Source organism: Acanthochromis polyacanthus, chromosome 1, assembly GCF_021347895.1.
Source record: "Acanthochromis polyacanthus isolate Apoly-LR-REF ecotype Palm Island chromosome 1, KAUST_Apoly_ChrSc, whole genome shotgun sequence".
Taxonomy (NCBI): Eukaryota; Metazoa; Chordata; class Actinopteri; family Pomacentridae; genus Acanthochromis; species Acanthochromis polyacanthus.
Genome location: NC_067113.1, coordinates 59,414,773 through 59,432,726, shown reverse-complemented (window position 1 = coordinate 59,432,726; position 17,954 = coordinate 59,414,773). Strand labels below are relative to the sequence as shown.

Sequence of the window (17,954 nt, the reverse complement as noted above, 5' to 3'; positions counted from 1 at the left end):
TTTCAGAGCTCGATCTTTCTGCAGCGGGCGATCGAGCACCGAACACACAGCGACTCCGGCTCTCTCTCTCTCCAACACAACGATCCCAGGGGACTCCATCCACTCCACTACCTGTTGTCTTGGCAACCACACATTGTGAGCGAGCCACGTGACGAGGAAGGTGAAGACGAAGCCGCAGTTTGCTGCTCTGGCCTCCTGCTGCCTCCATAGTCCATAAAACTCTGCTATTGATCGAGTCCATCGATTGTTTTCCCACTAATTTAAAATGGCCACCGTCTCACGCGAAGCTGCAACGCTTTTATGTGAATGAGCGGCGGCCTCTGATTGGCTGATTGGCCACACGGGATGGTTTTTATTGGGCCGTTCGAATGTGTAATCGCTGCTCTGAAACCAGAGTGGAAGCTTCGTTTACGACGTTTCGTTTAAACGGAGATTAGAAGCAGCAGAGTGGGAACAATGATGTCGACTCCGGTGTGTTGTTCTGAGATATGAGGAGCATCAGATGGTGAAAACACACAATTAACAGGAAGATAAACACAAATATTAACACAAAGATCCATCTCAAACCAACAGGCTCCTTCTGCTAGACCGTCAGATGAGCTTGAAACCTTTAAATCAGAAACTATGACTATTTATAATGTTATCTGAAATTGTAGCTTCTTATATTCTGTAATTTATAAGATAATAATTTAAAAACTGCTGTTTGAACCACTTTGAGTACTTTTTAAATGGAAGCAGTTCGGACAACAGCCTGGATATACAAAATAGTATCTGTGAAATTTCAGCTTCAAATACTGAATATTTTCCAAGATAATTTCTTTGAAAGATTGCCTGTCAACCCACTTTCAAGATGGTCCGTACATTTTAATTATAAATGTGAGGCCGGTGGAACAACAGTATCTGAGGAACTATTAAAGATAAAAGCTGCACAGATGTGATAATCAAAAAAGTCAGAAAAGCCCAAAATACCTTCGATTTTGTCTGAAAGAGAAGCAAAAATGTCCAAAATTAGTTAAAAACTGTCCAGAATGTCTTGAAAGTTATATAAAAATGACTGCAGTTCAGCTTTACATTCATTTTACATGTACAAAAAGTAGCAAAAATGTCAGTGACTTGTAGTTTGATAAAAATGACTTAGAATATGTCATCAAGTACAAAAAAAGCCTAAAATCCCTTAAAACTTTACTAAAAGGATGTGAAACCTGCCGAGCAAAATGACAAAAAATATGCCCAGAATGGTACAGAATGCTTTAGTAATTGTCTTAAACTAACATAAACTCAGATTTGCATCCATTTTACACGGATAAAAATGAACCAAAATGACATAAATGTGTCCTTATTGATAAAAACGGTCTAAATAACAAAAATAATCGCCCAAAATGACAAAAGATTTGTCCAAAATTACTATCCAAAGTGACTTAAAATAACAAATTATTTTTCCTAGTTATATTTTTAGAACCATTTGGAAACTGTAGCTTGATATATTAAATAAACATAGATGCTGATTTTCACGAGGTAATTCAGGTCATTCCATCTCAAATTAGGTTCCTTCTGTCCGAACATCTCTTGATTTCTGTAAACTCGTTTTTATCATAAAAATGATATCTGTGAAATTTTAGCTTTATATATTAAACATTTTCAGAGATAATTAAGGGACTAAAAACGACGTTAGAAGAATTTATTGTTATATTATTGGAACTTTTCTCAAACTCTACTGTAGCTTGACATCAAATTGACAAAAAACGCTGATTTTCTTGAAGTAATGTGGATTCTACCATCTCAAACCATCAGGTTGCTTCTAGATCCAACTGTCTCTAATTACCTTCAAACAACCAATAATTAAAGTGATATCTGTGAAATTTTAGCTTGAAATATCAAACATTTTCAGCAATAATTATGTTGAGAAATTTCCTTGTTGACCCACTTTCACCAGGCTCTTTTTTGCGTTTTCTGTGACGACATCTCACAACCATTAAAGATGAAAACCTGAGCTGAACATATGACGTCCAAAGGAACTAAAAACACGCGTTTATTGCTGTATTATTAGAACTTTTCTGGAACTCTACTGAAACTTGACACATCAGATAGACCAAGACAATGATTTTCTAGAAGTCATTCAGGTTCTACCATCTCAAATCATCGTTTCCTTTTATATCCGACTACCTCTGATCTGCTTGAAACTTCATTTTCATAAACTCTGTATGTTTAAAATGGTATCTATGAAATTTTACCTTCAAATCTTGAACATTTTTCTGAGAAAATTCCTTTAAAGATTGCCTATTGACCCACTTTCAAGATGTTTTATACATTTTAATTATAAATCCGAGGCTGGTGGAACAACAATATCTAAAGAACTATCAAAGATTGAAGTCTTAGCTGGACAGATGATGTCCAAAGTGAAGTTTAACGACAGTCGCCATCTTGGTCTGACTTCTAACTCCAGCTAGTCCAGAAATAAGAGGTGAAGGTGGATCATGGAGTTCTGATCGAATGTTTTTTTTACCTAAAATTCACCCAAAGTAGGAGGTGAGGCTTCTACAGACCAGATTCTGGAACTTTCCTGAGCTTAAAATGAGCTAAATTTAAGAAGTTTTATTTTAAGAGCATCCAAACACGTGAAGTTTGATGCTTTGCTTGCTTTAATGTTGAATTTACAAAGAATATGATACAGATTTTCTTGTTCTCCGTTGATAAAGTTCAGCATTTTGTTTGCATCAGTCGACACACTGTAATGAAACATCAAATATTCCCAGGTGTCGTGTTCTCGTCTTGTAAATCTCACTCAGACTTTCCGTTGGGATTCAGAAACCAGATCAAAAACCTTTTTACATAAACATGAATTGGAGCTGAGCTGCTGCAGAAACACAAATAAAACCATTTGTCGAGTTAAAAACGCTCAAAGGACAAAAACAAACGGCGATTTTCTCTCTAACTTTAAGGTTTCAGCTATTTAATTCATCAAACGTCTCTATTTACACAAATAAAAAAACATCACAACTAGATTCCACAGATTTTATTCACCAAAGACTGTTCATCCATCCATTCTCTATACACCGCTTTATCCTCACTAGGGTCGCGGGGGGTGCTGGAGCCTATCCCAGCTGAAGGCAGGGGACACCCTGGACAGGTCACCAGTCTGTCGCAGGGCTACATATACAGACAAACAATCACACTCACATTCACACCTACGGGTAATTTAGAGTAACCAATTAACCTCAGCATATTTTTGGACTGTGGGAGGAAGCCGGAGTACCCGGAGAAAACCCACGCATGCACAGGGAGAACATGCAAACTCCATGCAGAAAGATTCCAGGCCCAGGCTGGGGGTTTGAACCGGAGATCTTCTTGCTGCAGGGCGAAAGTGCTAACCACTACGACACTGTGCAGTCCAACTGTTCAGATTTCACTAAATTAATTTCTTCTTTTAGCCCTGATCTCCTTTCACTCTCCAGGAGTGTGTTTCAGAAGCTTTTTATTTTATTTTTCAATTCCATTCTGGCAACTGTTCAGCTTAGCTTGCTAGTAAAGTGTAATTTTTCACTTTGGATGTATTTTCCAGTCATTTAGTAAATTTTTTCTGTTGCTTTAGACTCATTTTTAGTGATTTCAGACAAATTTCTAGTCACTCCGAACTGTTCCAACTCACATTTTAGTCATTCTGAACAATTTAAAGTCATTTTGTCGACGTGTGACGTCTTTTTTTTAGACGTTTTTGTTGCATTTCAAGTTGGAAATTTAAGATAATTTGAATAAACACATTAGTTTTACGACACCCTCATCATCACAATCAATCCTCAGTCTCCAGCTGTAGAGTCCAGGTTTACAAGTCGATCAAAACTTTGAGCTAAACGCTTCATTTCCTGCATTCTCTTTGCACCAATTTGTGTATTTTCTTGATGAACTTGAAAATGTCATAATGGGCATTCATCACCATTTCCTGCACAAAATCTGTTTTAGAAATGTTCAAAAATGGCAAAAAAATAACTGCAAATATACAATATTTTTACAGTCATGAACAATAAAAGTAGTTTTGCATCACAAATGATCAAAAACCTAAAAAACTACATGTAAACGTACAGACTGCTGAACATTGACATGTTTTCCCTATTTTTTGTGTGATTTTTACTGTATATGAAGCTTTTAAATCCATAATTCAGCGTAACAATGTGCATTTATCACCATTTTCTGCACAAAATCTGTTTAAAAATGTTATATCTAAAATATACAATCATTTTGCAGTCAAATACGATAAATCTGTGGTTTTGCATCAAAAATTATTTTAAAAAAGCTAAAAACTGCATGTTAAACATACAGATTTTTGAACATTGCTGCAGTTTTCCTTTTTTTTCTGTAGTTTTTGCAGTAAACGAGGCTTTTAAATCCATAATGCAGAATAATAATGTACATTTATGAGCGTTTTCTGCACTTAAACCAGCTGATTGAGGTAAAGATTCATTAACATCCTGCTGCTGAGTTAATTATGAGAATAACTGAGAGCTACAGGCCGACAGAAGAAGACAAAAGCTGCTGCAGAGTCAGAGGAAGATTCCTGCAGATTTTATCAGCGAGGCTCTGATCAGAGTTTATTGGTGGTGAAGGAGGACATCCGGCGCTCACTTTTAGCTTTTGATCTCCTTTAGAGAAACCTCCTCCGTGTCCTGGAAACACCCGAAACACGAGGTGGTGTTTGATCAGACGAGCTGCAGTCTGACGGCGAAGCGAGGAAACCCGACGTTCACTAAAGAGTTTCTATCGTGAAATCTGTGGACTGATTTGATCTGAAAGCTGCTCAGAGTCGTTTTGTTGCTGCTACTTGGACGTGAAACCACAGCCAGGACAACGTACGTCACCGTTCTCATGGTTTTATGTTAGTTTTCTTCATTTAATACTTTAATTGAAATAAAAAAAAGGGTTTAAGGTCTTTTATGATGTAAAAACTTTAGATTAGCTATGTAAACTGTAAAAAACAAAAAATACTGAAAAAACAGCAAATATATGTAAAATAATTATATTTTTAACTGATTTAAATATAGCAAATAGTGTAATATTACATTCGCACATTGTAATAATAATAACAATAATAATAATAATATAATAACCATCTGTAAACATATTGATTTTTATGTGGCCATTATTTACAGTTTTAGCATTTTTTTCTCTTATTTAATTTATATATTAATTTGTATTATCTGTAAATTAAGAAAACAGGACAAACCTAGAATTAAAGTGAATTCTTGAAAAACGCGAGTTAAAAACTGCAAATTTTTTTTTCATTTTTTAGAACAGCTGATATTCTCCATTTATTTTTTTCTCTTTTTTTTCTAATTGTAAGCAGTAAATAGTGTGATTTTACAGCCACACATGTAAAACAACAAAGTATTTTTTGTAATAATACAAGTTTTTAATGTAGGCATTATTTAAAATTTTGGTCTATTTTATTTATTTATTTATTAAGTCAACACATAAATAATTCATACATTTTTCCTGTGACTTATTAGACATTAACTGAAATTTAACCAAAAAAAATTGTTAAAAAATTACAGTAAAAGGTGTCTTTAAAGCTTTTGATTTTATAAACATTGATAATTTGCCATTTTTTAATTCTTGATGTATTTTTCCTTTCAAATAAAGCAGCAAATATCAGCTAAAGCAAAATATCTATAATTATTTAGTTGCTGTAAAATATCCACCATGTTGGAGTTGCACTAGAAAGTAACACAGTCGATAGTTGGTGACATCTAATGTTAAGATGGCTTCTCCCATTTTTTTCTCCATACAAAGAAATGAAGACGCATCACCTGTGGTTAAAACTACCCACTGGAACTTTATTTAAACTGTTTTTTTGCAGAAAAAACACAAGTTGGTGGTTGATGGATATTGTGATTTATTGTGTTTTTGAAATCAGCGCCATCTACTGTAAGAACTCAATAAAGTTTAGTAGAATCTTAGCCATGATGTTCAGATAATCCCGTCAACAAAGTATCTAAGATTACTTTACATTATCTACTAGGAGTGTAACGAAATGGTCAACTCACGAAACGATATGAAAGACCGGTACAAAACAGGGCTCACAATATGAAATACTCACGATATGAAATAAAGATTAAAGAAAATCCCCAACAGTAGGACATGCTGCAAAAATCTCATTTTCTTTATTTTCTTCCTTATGCAGACATACAAAAAAATAATGCTGCAGCAGTACAAAATAAATGCTCTTTGAAAAAAGACAAAATCGTAGTTTTTTCCCCCTTATTTAGACTACAGTTGAAATACAAACATAAAATCTCAATATAAAAGTGCTTTGTTATTGTAATAATCAGGATAACTACATTCTTGAATGAAAAGGAAAACAAATAGCAGTCCTAGGAGCTGCAGTCTAGACCAGGGGTCGGCAACCCGTGGCTCCGGATTTAACTTGTAAAATCTAAAATAGATTTTACAAGTTAAATAGACATTTGCAAAGTATTGATTTCCAGCTAACATTACGTAACATATGAGGTCCAGGAGCAAAAATGACATTAACCAAGTAAGGTATAGGGCTGGGTATCAATCTGAAAGTTTCGATACCGGTACCAATTCCGATACCTTCACTTCGATACCGGTTCCTAAACGATACTTTTTCGATACCAGTTTTACAATATATATTCTAACAAAATGAAAATTGCATTACACATTACTTTTCACATCTTGAGTTTAATTTTCCAGTGATTTCCAGTGCAAAAGAACATTTGTAAGCAATGTACAGTTCAGTACATACTGAGCCACCTTCGCCCCCGGACCCTTCCTGGCCGACCCGGAGCCGGTCGTGGCGCACCGCCGCGGAGGAAATGCGCCCGGCGGGGGACGGCCCGTACCCGGCGAGAGGTCCCGCGAGGGGATCCTCCCGCACCGAGCGGCCGCCCCTGGCCCGCCGAGTTGAATCCCCCGGGCGGACTGCGTGGACCCCACCCGTTTACCTCTTAACGGTTTCACGCCCTCTTGAACTCTCTCTTCAAAGTTCTTTTCAACTTTCCCTTAAGGTACTTGTCAACTATCGATCTCGTGCCGGTATTTAGCCTTAGATGGAGTTTACCACCCGCTTTGGCATATACTGCACCGCGCACTATTGGCGTCCATTTTACAAAAGTAGAGCCACGTTTTAGACCTCAGAGGCATCTTTTCCCACTTCGACGGAGAGGGACCTCCTGCTGCAGCCAGGTACTCTTGCTTCGACGACACGCTACACAACTGCAGTAAATTCAATGTACCTAACGTGAAACCTGTCTGTGAACGGGCAGCATGTTTTTTTCCGGCTTGCCGCAATCACGTGTAATGTTACAGCCAATCACAGGTTTGCTTTATCATAATCACGTGATAAGTACCGGAACATGGAACTGAAAGACGAGGCTTATTTCGATACTCATTACTACCGAAACATTTCGGTCGGTGCCATTAAAGAACCGAAATTTAGTACTCAGCCCAAGTAAGATAAATATTAGTGGTAGGACACAATTAAAAAAATGAATCTATCTAACTAGAGGCTTTGAAATTAATTAATCACGACTGATTAACAAGGGCATAGAGGTAAAAAAGCGATATATGCAGTGTTGTCTTCATTTTGAATGCCAAAAGGATTTTGCAGCTCCCGGTGTTTTCTTTTCTGTGAGAAACGGGTCGAAATGGTTCTTTGAGTGTTACAGGTTGCCGAACCCTGGTCTAGACCTATAAATGTCCGAACTATGAACTAGTCGTACTCACCGCAGTATACGGCGAACTGTAGCGGCATATTTTGCACACGGTTTTCGTTTGATGCGCAATCTTCTCACCGTTCTCTCATCGTTTACATAGGAAGCCAAAATAGGTCCACACAACCGATTTATTAGACGTAGAAGCGTCAGCCAATTCCTCAACCTCGTCTTCCTCCGTTTTGAAGTGAGTGTTTTGCTACGGTAGGCGAGGAGGGTCAAAAATCATCAGTCTCAGTGTGCGCGGCGCCCTTTCATGTTTTTTATTTCGTGCTTTTATTTTGTGCGTCTTTGAATTTTATTTCGTCATTTTTTATTTTGCAAAATTTCGTGGCACGAAATTTTGTTACACCCCTTTTATCTACTATAGAATCTGTAGAAGTTTTTCTTGTGATTTCTATGATTATCAATGATAATTCACAGTGAAATAAAGGCCTGATGTTCTGGTTTCCTAAAGGTAAACATTTGGAGACAGTAAACTGAATATTTTACGTTTTCAAGTTTTTTATTTAAATGTGTGGTTTTGGCTTCTGGGATTTTTTTCTTTCATTTTCACTGTTACGGGTTTCTATCCCTCAAATTCCTGACGTTCAATCATCTTTTGTGCTTCTAACAGGCTGTGGGAGTTTCACTTCCAGCTGCTGAAGAGGATTAATTAATTACCCTCCAGAATGATTAATTAGGCGAATTTATCCATACAATCCTCGGCTATGTTCACTTTCTATACGGAGAAAAGGCAACTGTATGCAAATAACTTATAACATTTCATAGTATTAAACTCAGAACAGAGAAATTTACTGAATTTTGGAATTGGAATCCTCACAGAAACTATGATGACAACAGGAAGAAGATCAGTTGGACCAAAAATCAATCTTCAGCGAGGCATCGGATCGTTCAGCATTAATTCTGCAGCACAATAATGAGCCCGAACATCCAACCACAGTCACAAATATCCATCTTTACCCATAAGAAGAGTAAGAAACCCTGCAACAAATGATTTGAACCCTACAGAACCAGATCTCCACATCATGGAGTCAGTCTGGATCACATGGTCATTAAATAAACTCCAGGAATCAGTGATGGACCCAGAACATCAGTCACAAGAACAACAAGTGTCACGAGTTCACAATAAAGCTGCCCTAATAAACTTGATAATGTGACCATATCCAGAGGTCATTAACCGGAACAAAAGTCTTCGTCATGGTGCCCCTTTACTAGTTAAATCCCTACAATTCTCTCAGCTTGTCTTCAGCTACATATATCACTGTGTTGTAGGACTTCTGACCAGATTGCAATGCATATGTGTAAGCTCTGGTCGGACGTCATTTAGTATTACATAGGCCTTTGTCATGGTGCCCCTTTACTAGCTCCACTTTTACAATGCTCTCTGCTTGCCAAAATGAATCGCTTGTAGTTTAAGTAACTGCCTTCAGTTACATTTATTAATGAATTATAGGAATGCTGACCTGTTAGATTACAACACATGGATGTTAGTTCTGGTCGGAGATCATTAACCATCATAAAATACTTTGTCATGGTGTCCCTTTACCTCACAATGCTCTCGGTTTGCCAACATTAACTTCCTGTAGTCTGAGTGATGCCTCTTCTGGTCTCTACAGTATTAAACAATAAGAGGCACCATCTGGTGGAACAACCAGGTACTACAGATCTACAATACGTTTACTGTTATGCACATGCCTCAATTTCTGCTTTATCGGTTATGATATTCTTAATCAGCAAAATGAACCGATTGAACGTCAGTTAATAAAAGCCTAATGCATTCCAATATCCATACTTTTCTACTGTATAATATGGAATTAGAACATTCATTATGTCCCGATGCATCGTATATCTAATACAGTATTCCAAAAATATCAGGCCGTTCTACTACATCTAAACTCCTTTAGCAGTTTGCAAGCTAGCATGATTTTCCAGTCATTCAGACCCGCAATCCTCTGCACAACTACATCACGGTGTTTCGTGAAGCATAAACATGTTTAAGGTGGTGAAAGTGAACAGACAGATGACAATTTATTTCACATTACAAGTTTAAGGCGCAGTATTATAATAAAGTAGTCTGTCTAAATTGTAAGCAAACTCCATGAACCAACAGAAAACTTATGAGGTCTGCTGTAGTACGTACGGAGAGTTAAAAATGAAGTACACAACATGGATCACAAACCTAAAAGTGGTAGTTTCAAGGTGGAAATACTCGATATTTAACTTTTACGCCATGTAAACAAATAACACATGAACATGTTAACCAACTAAATAATGATGTCAGCTGTTTTGTAGAACCGCATTAGGTTCTACAAGGTTCTTGGAACAACCAACCAGACAAGACCCTTGAAAAGTGACTGAAAGTCTTTCGCTGCTCAGAGGGAATCTTTGGATTTATTGGGTTTCTTAAACTCAGCTGTGGGAGCTTCATTTCCAGCTGCTGAAGAAGATTCATTAATTATCCTCTGGAATGATTAATTAAGCAACAGGATGCAGCCAAACTTCGTCAAGGAGAAAAGCATCTTTATGCATTTTAACATCCAAAAGTTTCAACTCCACAAAGTCACAATATAACAAACATGCATCTGAACTTCACTCTAAGGGACAAATAGGTCTACAAGTCCTTATTTTTTTTAATTAAAATGATCATTAAAGCTACATTTCATGGTTATATTATGACAGAACTAGGAGAAACTCATTTTGTAGAGACAATTTTGTGTATATATTATGAATTTGACGCTTTTTTAAATAAAACTACATGGATTTGGAAATACACAACAGAAATCTCAGCCTACCATGAAATGGTGGACAGGGGGACGGGATGCCGTGACGATCACCTGGGTGACCAGGTTAAAGGACACAAGGGCGACATCATCATCACAAATAAACTTGCACATGGACAAAGGTCTGGGAGTTTGACTCAAAATCAAGAAGCTTTTTATTCTTTATGCTCCATATCTTCAGCTGGTCATTTATGTTCAAGATACTCTATGTGCTCTGATTGGAGGTCATTAAGCACCACAGAAGCTTTGTCATGATGCCTCTTTGCTAGCTATCCCTAAAATTCTCTCTGCTTGACAACATTAACGTCTTGTAGTCTGACTGATGCCTCCTCTGGTCTCTACAGTATTAAACAGGAAGAGGCTCCACCTGGTGGAACAACCAGGTACTACAGCTAATCGACAACACATTTTCTGCTTTATCGGTTTATATATTTAGTCACGATACGACTAACCTGTATCTCACTTAGATTTTGAGGGACATACTGGTCCTTATTTTTATAGTTAAAATGATCATTAAAGCTACCCTTCATGCTTATATTATGGCAGAATTGGAAAAACAATTCATTTTGTAGACAGTTTTGTGTACTTATCATGAATCTGGCGATTTTTAATGAACTACATGGATTTGGAAATACACAACAAAAATCTCAGCATCTGAAAGTTTTGCACGATGGCGCCGGGAAATGTGTGATGTCAGAGGGACGGTCACCATGGTGACCAGGTTCAAGGACACGAGGGCGACATCATCATCACTGATAAGCCTGCACGTGGACAAAGACCTGGGACTTTAAATCAGCCCCAAGGAGCTTTTCAATCATTATCCTACATCTTCCATTGATGCTCCATTGATTCCTGATCCTCTGTAATCCTGTCTGACTGTCTCTACTTCTGTCTGTCTTTAATTCTGTCTGTCTGTCTGGCAGGTATGCAGATGTGGACTCTAATCACCTGCATGCAGACGCAGGCAGAAAACCGGATCTGCAGCAGGAAACACTTCATCCATCTCCTCCCTGCAGAGCTCCCTTTTCTTTTCCCCTTTTCTCTACATTTGCATTTTCTCATTAAAAACCTTCCCCGTCTTGCTGCTTTCGTCCACATTCGGTGTCACGCGGCGGCGACGGGAAGGCGGCGCCCTGACATCAGGAGCACGCTCGGTGCACGCTCAACCCCGTCCACAAAATATGTATTGTCAGCACTGTGCATAATCCGCCTGCTACCTTTTTCCCTCCCAGATTCACCTCAGCTCGACGGACCCCACCTCCCCGTATACATTACACACCACCTCCTGCGCCGACCAATCAGCAGCCGGAGCAGGAGGCAGACTTGGAAAGCACATAGTTACAGAGCAGATCTATAGGTTTGGAGGCGGCGGAGAGCGGTGGCCGGCGGCGGCGGGGGGCCTTTATCCGAGCGGTCATTACAATGCAGGGCATCCCCGAGTGTGTTTTGGCGAGAAGCCAGAGAGCGTGAGGCCACATGCACACAAACACAAACAGCCCCGCAACCTAATCACTCGCAGTATCGACTCGGAGGTTGTTTCTGAATGAGCAAAAGGACGCGCAAAACCCACAGAAACGTGCAAAAGAAAGCTTAAAAAGGACACAAAATAGCCACACACCAACCCAAACGAGGCAGACACGCACTCACTCCTGCAACACACGTTAAATTCAACCACCAGCAGCATCGATCTGACCGCACCGGTGTCAGAAATGGAAGGATGGGGGTCATTTCTGACTAAAATAACTCAAAAAAATGCAAAAAAAAGACACAGAATAGCTGCACACACTCACAAACGAGGCAGACACACACTCACTCCCGCAACAATCTGTTAAATTCAACCATAGCAGCATCGATTTGGCCGCACTGGACGTGAATTTTGAATGATTTGACAGCAAAAAGACACAAAACATGCAAAAGACACATTAAAATAATCAGAAAATCAACCACAAAGACAGAAAATAGCTGCAAAGGAACACAAATACATTAATTCCTACAACAGTCTCCTTTAATTTTAACCACAAGCAGCATCAGTTTGGATGCACTGGTTTTAGAAAGGAAGGAGAGGCTATTTCTGAATGCATTCTGAGCAAAAAGACACAAAACGTGCAAAAGAAACCCAAGAAAAACACAAAAAATACACAAACACAGCCACAGAAATACACGTATTACCCAAAAACACAGAAAATAACCTCACAAGAACACAAATACATTCAATTCTGCATTAATTTTAACCACCAGCAGCATGTGTTTGGATGCATTTTGAGCAAAAAGACACACAAAATATGCGAAAAAAAATGACACAAATCAGCCACAAAGACATAAAATAGCTGTTCTGGTTGCAGAAAAGGGAAGATGTGATTTCTGAATGCATTCTGAGCAAAAAGACACAAAAACGTCCAAAAGAAACCTAAAAAACCCCCACAAAATTACACAAATCTACCACACAAGACAGAAAATAAAGACAAACACACACATTCACATTAAATTTGACCACTAGCAGTATTAGTCTGGCTGCAGTGGAGGTGACTAAATTTTGAACAGAAAGACTGGAAATGATCACAAAAACACACAAATCAACCACAAAAGACAGAAAATAGCTGCACTGGTGGCAGAAACAGGAAGGAGAGGTTATTTCTGAACGCCTTCTGAGCAAAAAGGCACAAAAAACGTGCAAAAGAAACCTTAAAAACACACAAAATGACACAAATCACAACTCAGACGCACACATTCACATTAATTGTGACCACTTGCAGCATTAATTTGGCTGCACTGGAGGTGATTTCTGAATGAATTCTGAACAAAAACACTCAAATTAACCACAAGCACACTGATTCCTGCAACACTCTCCACTGGCAGCATCAATTTGGCTGCACTGGAGGTTATTCTTGAATGAATTTTGAGCAAAAACAAACACAAAATGATGAAAAAAAAAATGACACCAAACAGCTGCATCCAGTGAATTCTGCACTAAAATGGGAATAAAATGCTCCCATCGCCCCGGCAGCCTGTTTGAGTTTTTCCACAAAAGGTCATTTGACTTGTCCGCCCTGAGAGGAGCTGGTAACCATGGCGCCAGGGGGATGAGGAGGAGGAGGAGGAGGAGGATGGTGTCCCGCGGTCATGGCAACCAGCATCCCCTGGTCTGTCATCACCTGGCGGTCAGGTGCTGCTGCAGTCACCGCCTCAGAGGAATACCAATGGAAGAGGCTGGAATGTGGGGTCCCACAGCCACAGCCAGGACCCCTCCATCCTCCCCCACCTCCTCCCAGCTGCCTGCCCCTCAGGCGCCATGCAGCACTCAGGATGAACCCACGGACCTGACGTGTCACGCAGGTGATCCTACCTTTCACTTGGCTCTCGTACTCAGCCAGGATCTCTTTGTCCTTCTTGCTTTTGTTGGAGTTTGACATGGTGTCGCAGGTGTGACGCGGGAGGGAACGGGTGTGGAGGAAAAAAACACGCAAAAAAAAATGTATTAAAAAATAGAGATAAATCCGCTTTATTCCCCTCCGTGGGCTGCTCCACCCGCAGACATGCTCCTCAGTCCGTCCAGTGCCGCAGCAGCTCAGCCTCGGTGGCCCCGCAGCTCCACGCCGAGGAGGAAGAGGAGGAGGAGGAGGAGGAAGGTTCACGCACACTCACGGAGAAATCACCCACTCGTGACCGCCGCGAGGACCCGCATCCAGCTGATGGTCGGAGCCGCAACACGCTGCAAACACCAGCAGCCGGAGCGGCGCGCAAATGCGGGTCTGCAGGGAGGGGAGGAGCGCGCACACGCCCACTGACACGCACTGGACCACACACACACACACACACACACACACACACACACACACACACAAACACGCACGCCCGCACACGCATCTACACACACGCACGGAGCAGTAAATGAAAAGCCGGTGAGGAAATTAAATGGGTGTGTCAGCTGTGGGGGCGGGGCTAAGGCTGTGATTGACAGCTGAGGAGGCCACTCACAGGAGGAGGAATAAAGTTCAGGAGTCCAAAAAATATATATCTGGTTGTGTCATTTATTTATTAGAAAAAGGCAAACATGCAGAGAAAGAAATATCAAGGAGACCTAAAATACCAGATATCAGCTCCTGTGTTTCTCAGATGGTTTCCAAAAAGGCACAAAACAGCCACAAAAAGAGACAAACAGCAACACGATGCAAAATAGAGCACACAAAGCTATCATTTATAACAAAAAAAGGCAATAACACAATAAACAGCCATTAAACAGCCACTAAAAGGCACAAAACAGCAACAATAAGATATCAAATGATCACAAAAAGTCACTCAAAGATGCTAAAATCAGCCACAAAAACAAACAAAATAGTTGGAAAAAGATGCAAAAAGCACCAAAAAAGACATGAAATGACATAAAAGAGATACAAAGCAATTAAAGGATGTGAAACAGGCAAAAAAACTTTCAAAAGAAACCACAAAAAGCTGTTAAAATGCAATAAGACACAACCACAAAAAGACACTTTCAGATGACAAACACACACAAAACCTTAAAAGTAAAGATTAAAGAACCCAAAAAAGACATGTTTCAGTCACTTTTAAACTAAATAGGCATAGAACGGTCAATGACTGAGACAAAATAGCTGCAAAATGATGCAAAATAAGCCACAGAAAGCTCTAAAATATGACATAAAATGCAAAAAGACAACAAATAACCATTAAACACTCACTAACAGACACAATAAGACATAAAACGATCACAAAAGTCACCTAAGTAGACCTCAAGGATGCTAAAATCAGCCACAAAAAGACAAAATAGCTGCACAAACATGCAAAAGGCACAAAAGCACATGAAATGACCCTAATGAGACACAAAACAATTGAAAGATGCAAAACAGCGGCAAACCTCAAAAAGAAACCACAAAAAAATAATCAAAATGCAATAAGACACAAAATCAACCACAGAAACATTAGAAAAAACCACGAAAAAGTCAGGAAAGATGCAAAAAAAACGAAACAACTACAAAAAGACAATCATCAAACACAAAAACAAGCAAAACAGTGAAAAAATATATTGAAAACAGCCACGAAAAGAAACTGAACAACCACATAAGATAAAAATGTCTACAAACAGGCAAAAGAACTTCACATTAAGACATAAAATAGGCACAAAAACACTAAACAACCACAAAAACAGCTGTGAGAAAGATGCAAAGGGCACCAAAAAGACATGACATGACTTGTTTTGAGACACAAAACAACAAAAAGATGTGAACCAGCCACAAAAACTATCACACAAAACCACAAAAATCAGTTAAAAATGCAAAAAGACACAAACCCACCACAAAAAGACAGTTTTACATGACAAACTGATGCAAAAACCCAAGAAATAAACATTCAACAGACACAAATAGGCACAAAGCAGCCACTACAAAACAAAACAGTGACAAAACCACTCAAAATGATCTCAAAAATAGACAAAACAGCTGCAAAAATATGCAAAATGCTGTCAAAGACACACAAAATCACCACTGAAAGATATAAATAACGCAAAACATACAAAGCTACATGACAAATAACAGAATGGCCTCACAAAGCTATAAAACAATACAAAAAAGAACAACACACAAACATTAAACAGCCACTGAAAGACACAAAGCAGCACCATAAAGACACAAAACGCTGACAAAAAGTCACTAATTAACCACAAAATGATATAAGCTGATCTCAGAGAGCCTAAAATCTGCCACAGAAGCATAAAATGGCTGCAAAAACCCCAAACAACCACAGAGACATCAGATAGCTGCAAAAAAATTAAAAAACAAACACAAAAACTGCAAAAAAATTGCACAAATCAGTCAGAAAATGGCACAAAATAACCACAAAAATATGTATAATAATCCGAAAGAAGCAAGAATCATACAAAACAAACAACAATAGCTGCAAAAAAATCAAAACAACCACGAAGAGACATAACAAAAAGCAACACAAAACAATGCAAAAAGGCAAATACCAGTCACAAAAAAGACACAAAACAGCTGCAGAACCATATAAAATGATGTCAAAGACAAATGAAAGCCCACAAGACACAAAACAGTTGTAAATATATATTATACAACCACAAAAGACAACAATCAATGACAAAAAGACACAAAACAGCTGCAAAACGTTTGAAAAGACCCAATAAAATCCACAAAACAGCCACAATAAGATGCTAAAGAAGCTACAAAATTATATAATACACCACAAAAAGATACAAAAAAGACTGAAAGTGGCATTAAACACGCACAAAATAACCACAAAAGACACCACAATAAGGTCTAAAAAATGCAGATAGACACTTTGACTGTTGTCGTTCAGTCCTTAAAGCAGGGAAACCAGTTTAGAATATAAAACTGTCACTAATCAACCACAAAAACACACAAACAGCTGCAAAACTACACAAAATAACTACAAAAACCAGAACAAAGAGCAGCAACTATCAGTATCAAATCAGTTCTATTTTATTTATATAGTTCCAGTTACAGGTTAAACTGTCTCTGGACGCTTTACAGAACCCGTCTGACAAAGTTCTCACTGAATCTTTAATGTTCAGTTCAGATTTGTGGCTGTTTGTCTCCATCTGCTGGACAAATATGAAAAAGACACAAAACCCAGAACTAAATTTGTAGAACAGAAGAAAAGTGACTTCATCTAAGACACACTGAAAACAAAAAGTTTAGAAAGACTGCAACGAAAATTCACACCCAACAGAAGAAACTCGGCTTAGGACCTGTGTTCTGTGTCTACATCATGGCTCCATGGGGCGAAGAACTGAACAGAGGAACTTAAAATCTGACCGTGAGACTTTGTAAAGATGGAAAAGAATCCATGAAAATCCATTAAAAATCAGAAGTCAGTGTCAGCAGTAATCAGGAGGTATAGAAGGCTCCATAGTACCACTAATCATGGCTGCAGTGGTTTCTATGACAGAGAAGTTGTTTTAAAGGTTGAATATCCTCAGAAATAAAACTCCCACAGCTATGAAATTAGGTGAGGACTCAGACAGAATAGTTTGAAACAGAGTTAAATAATTAAACGAATCCAACAAAGAAACACACATTTTTAATTATTGGTGCTTGAAAATGGGAAAAAATGCAAAATGTTCAAACATTAACTCCATTAAGGAGCACAGATCTAATGGTTGTGTTTGCTGTATAGTTTCCTGTTTTCAGTCTTATCTCTGTAGGACAGAAAACAGAGTCTGCAGCCTGAAATAGACGGTCAGGGTCTCAGCATGTTTACAGCCCACAAGGACGCTTTAAAACTTTCTGTTTTTCTGTTTGACCACCTTCAGCTTCACTAATCTGCTCCAGAGTTACATCACAGATCTGAGTGTTTGCAGGTTTAATGCTTAGGTGTTATTTAAAAGAGGTTATTATTGTGATAAATGTACAAATAAAGACTAAAAATGTTCCTAACGTCTGCTCCTCTTTAGCTACTT

At 38.6% G+C, this 17,954-nt stretch overlaps 1 protein-coding gene across 1 annotated transcript in view; it reads right to left on the bottom strand.

Annotated features, from left to right (window-relative positions):
- LOC110959045 (SLIT-ROBO Rho GTPase-activating protein 1-like) overlaps positions 1-14,359 on the bottom strand; it is a 53,614-nt gene extending 39,255 nt beyond the window's left edge. The window contains 1 exon segment of the mRNA XM_051954440.1: positions 13,851-14,359. Coding sequence (XP_051810400.1) covers positions 13,851-13,917 — 67 coding nt within the window. The 5' untranslated portion in view covers positions 13,918-14,359.
- Between the last annotated feature and the right edge of the window lie 3,595 nt (positions 14,360-17,954).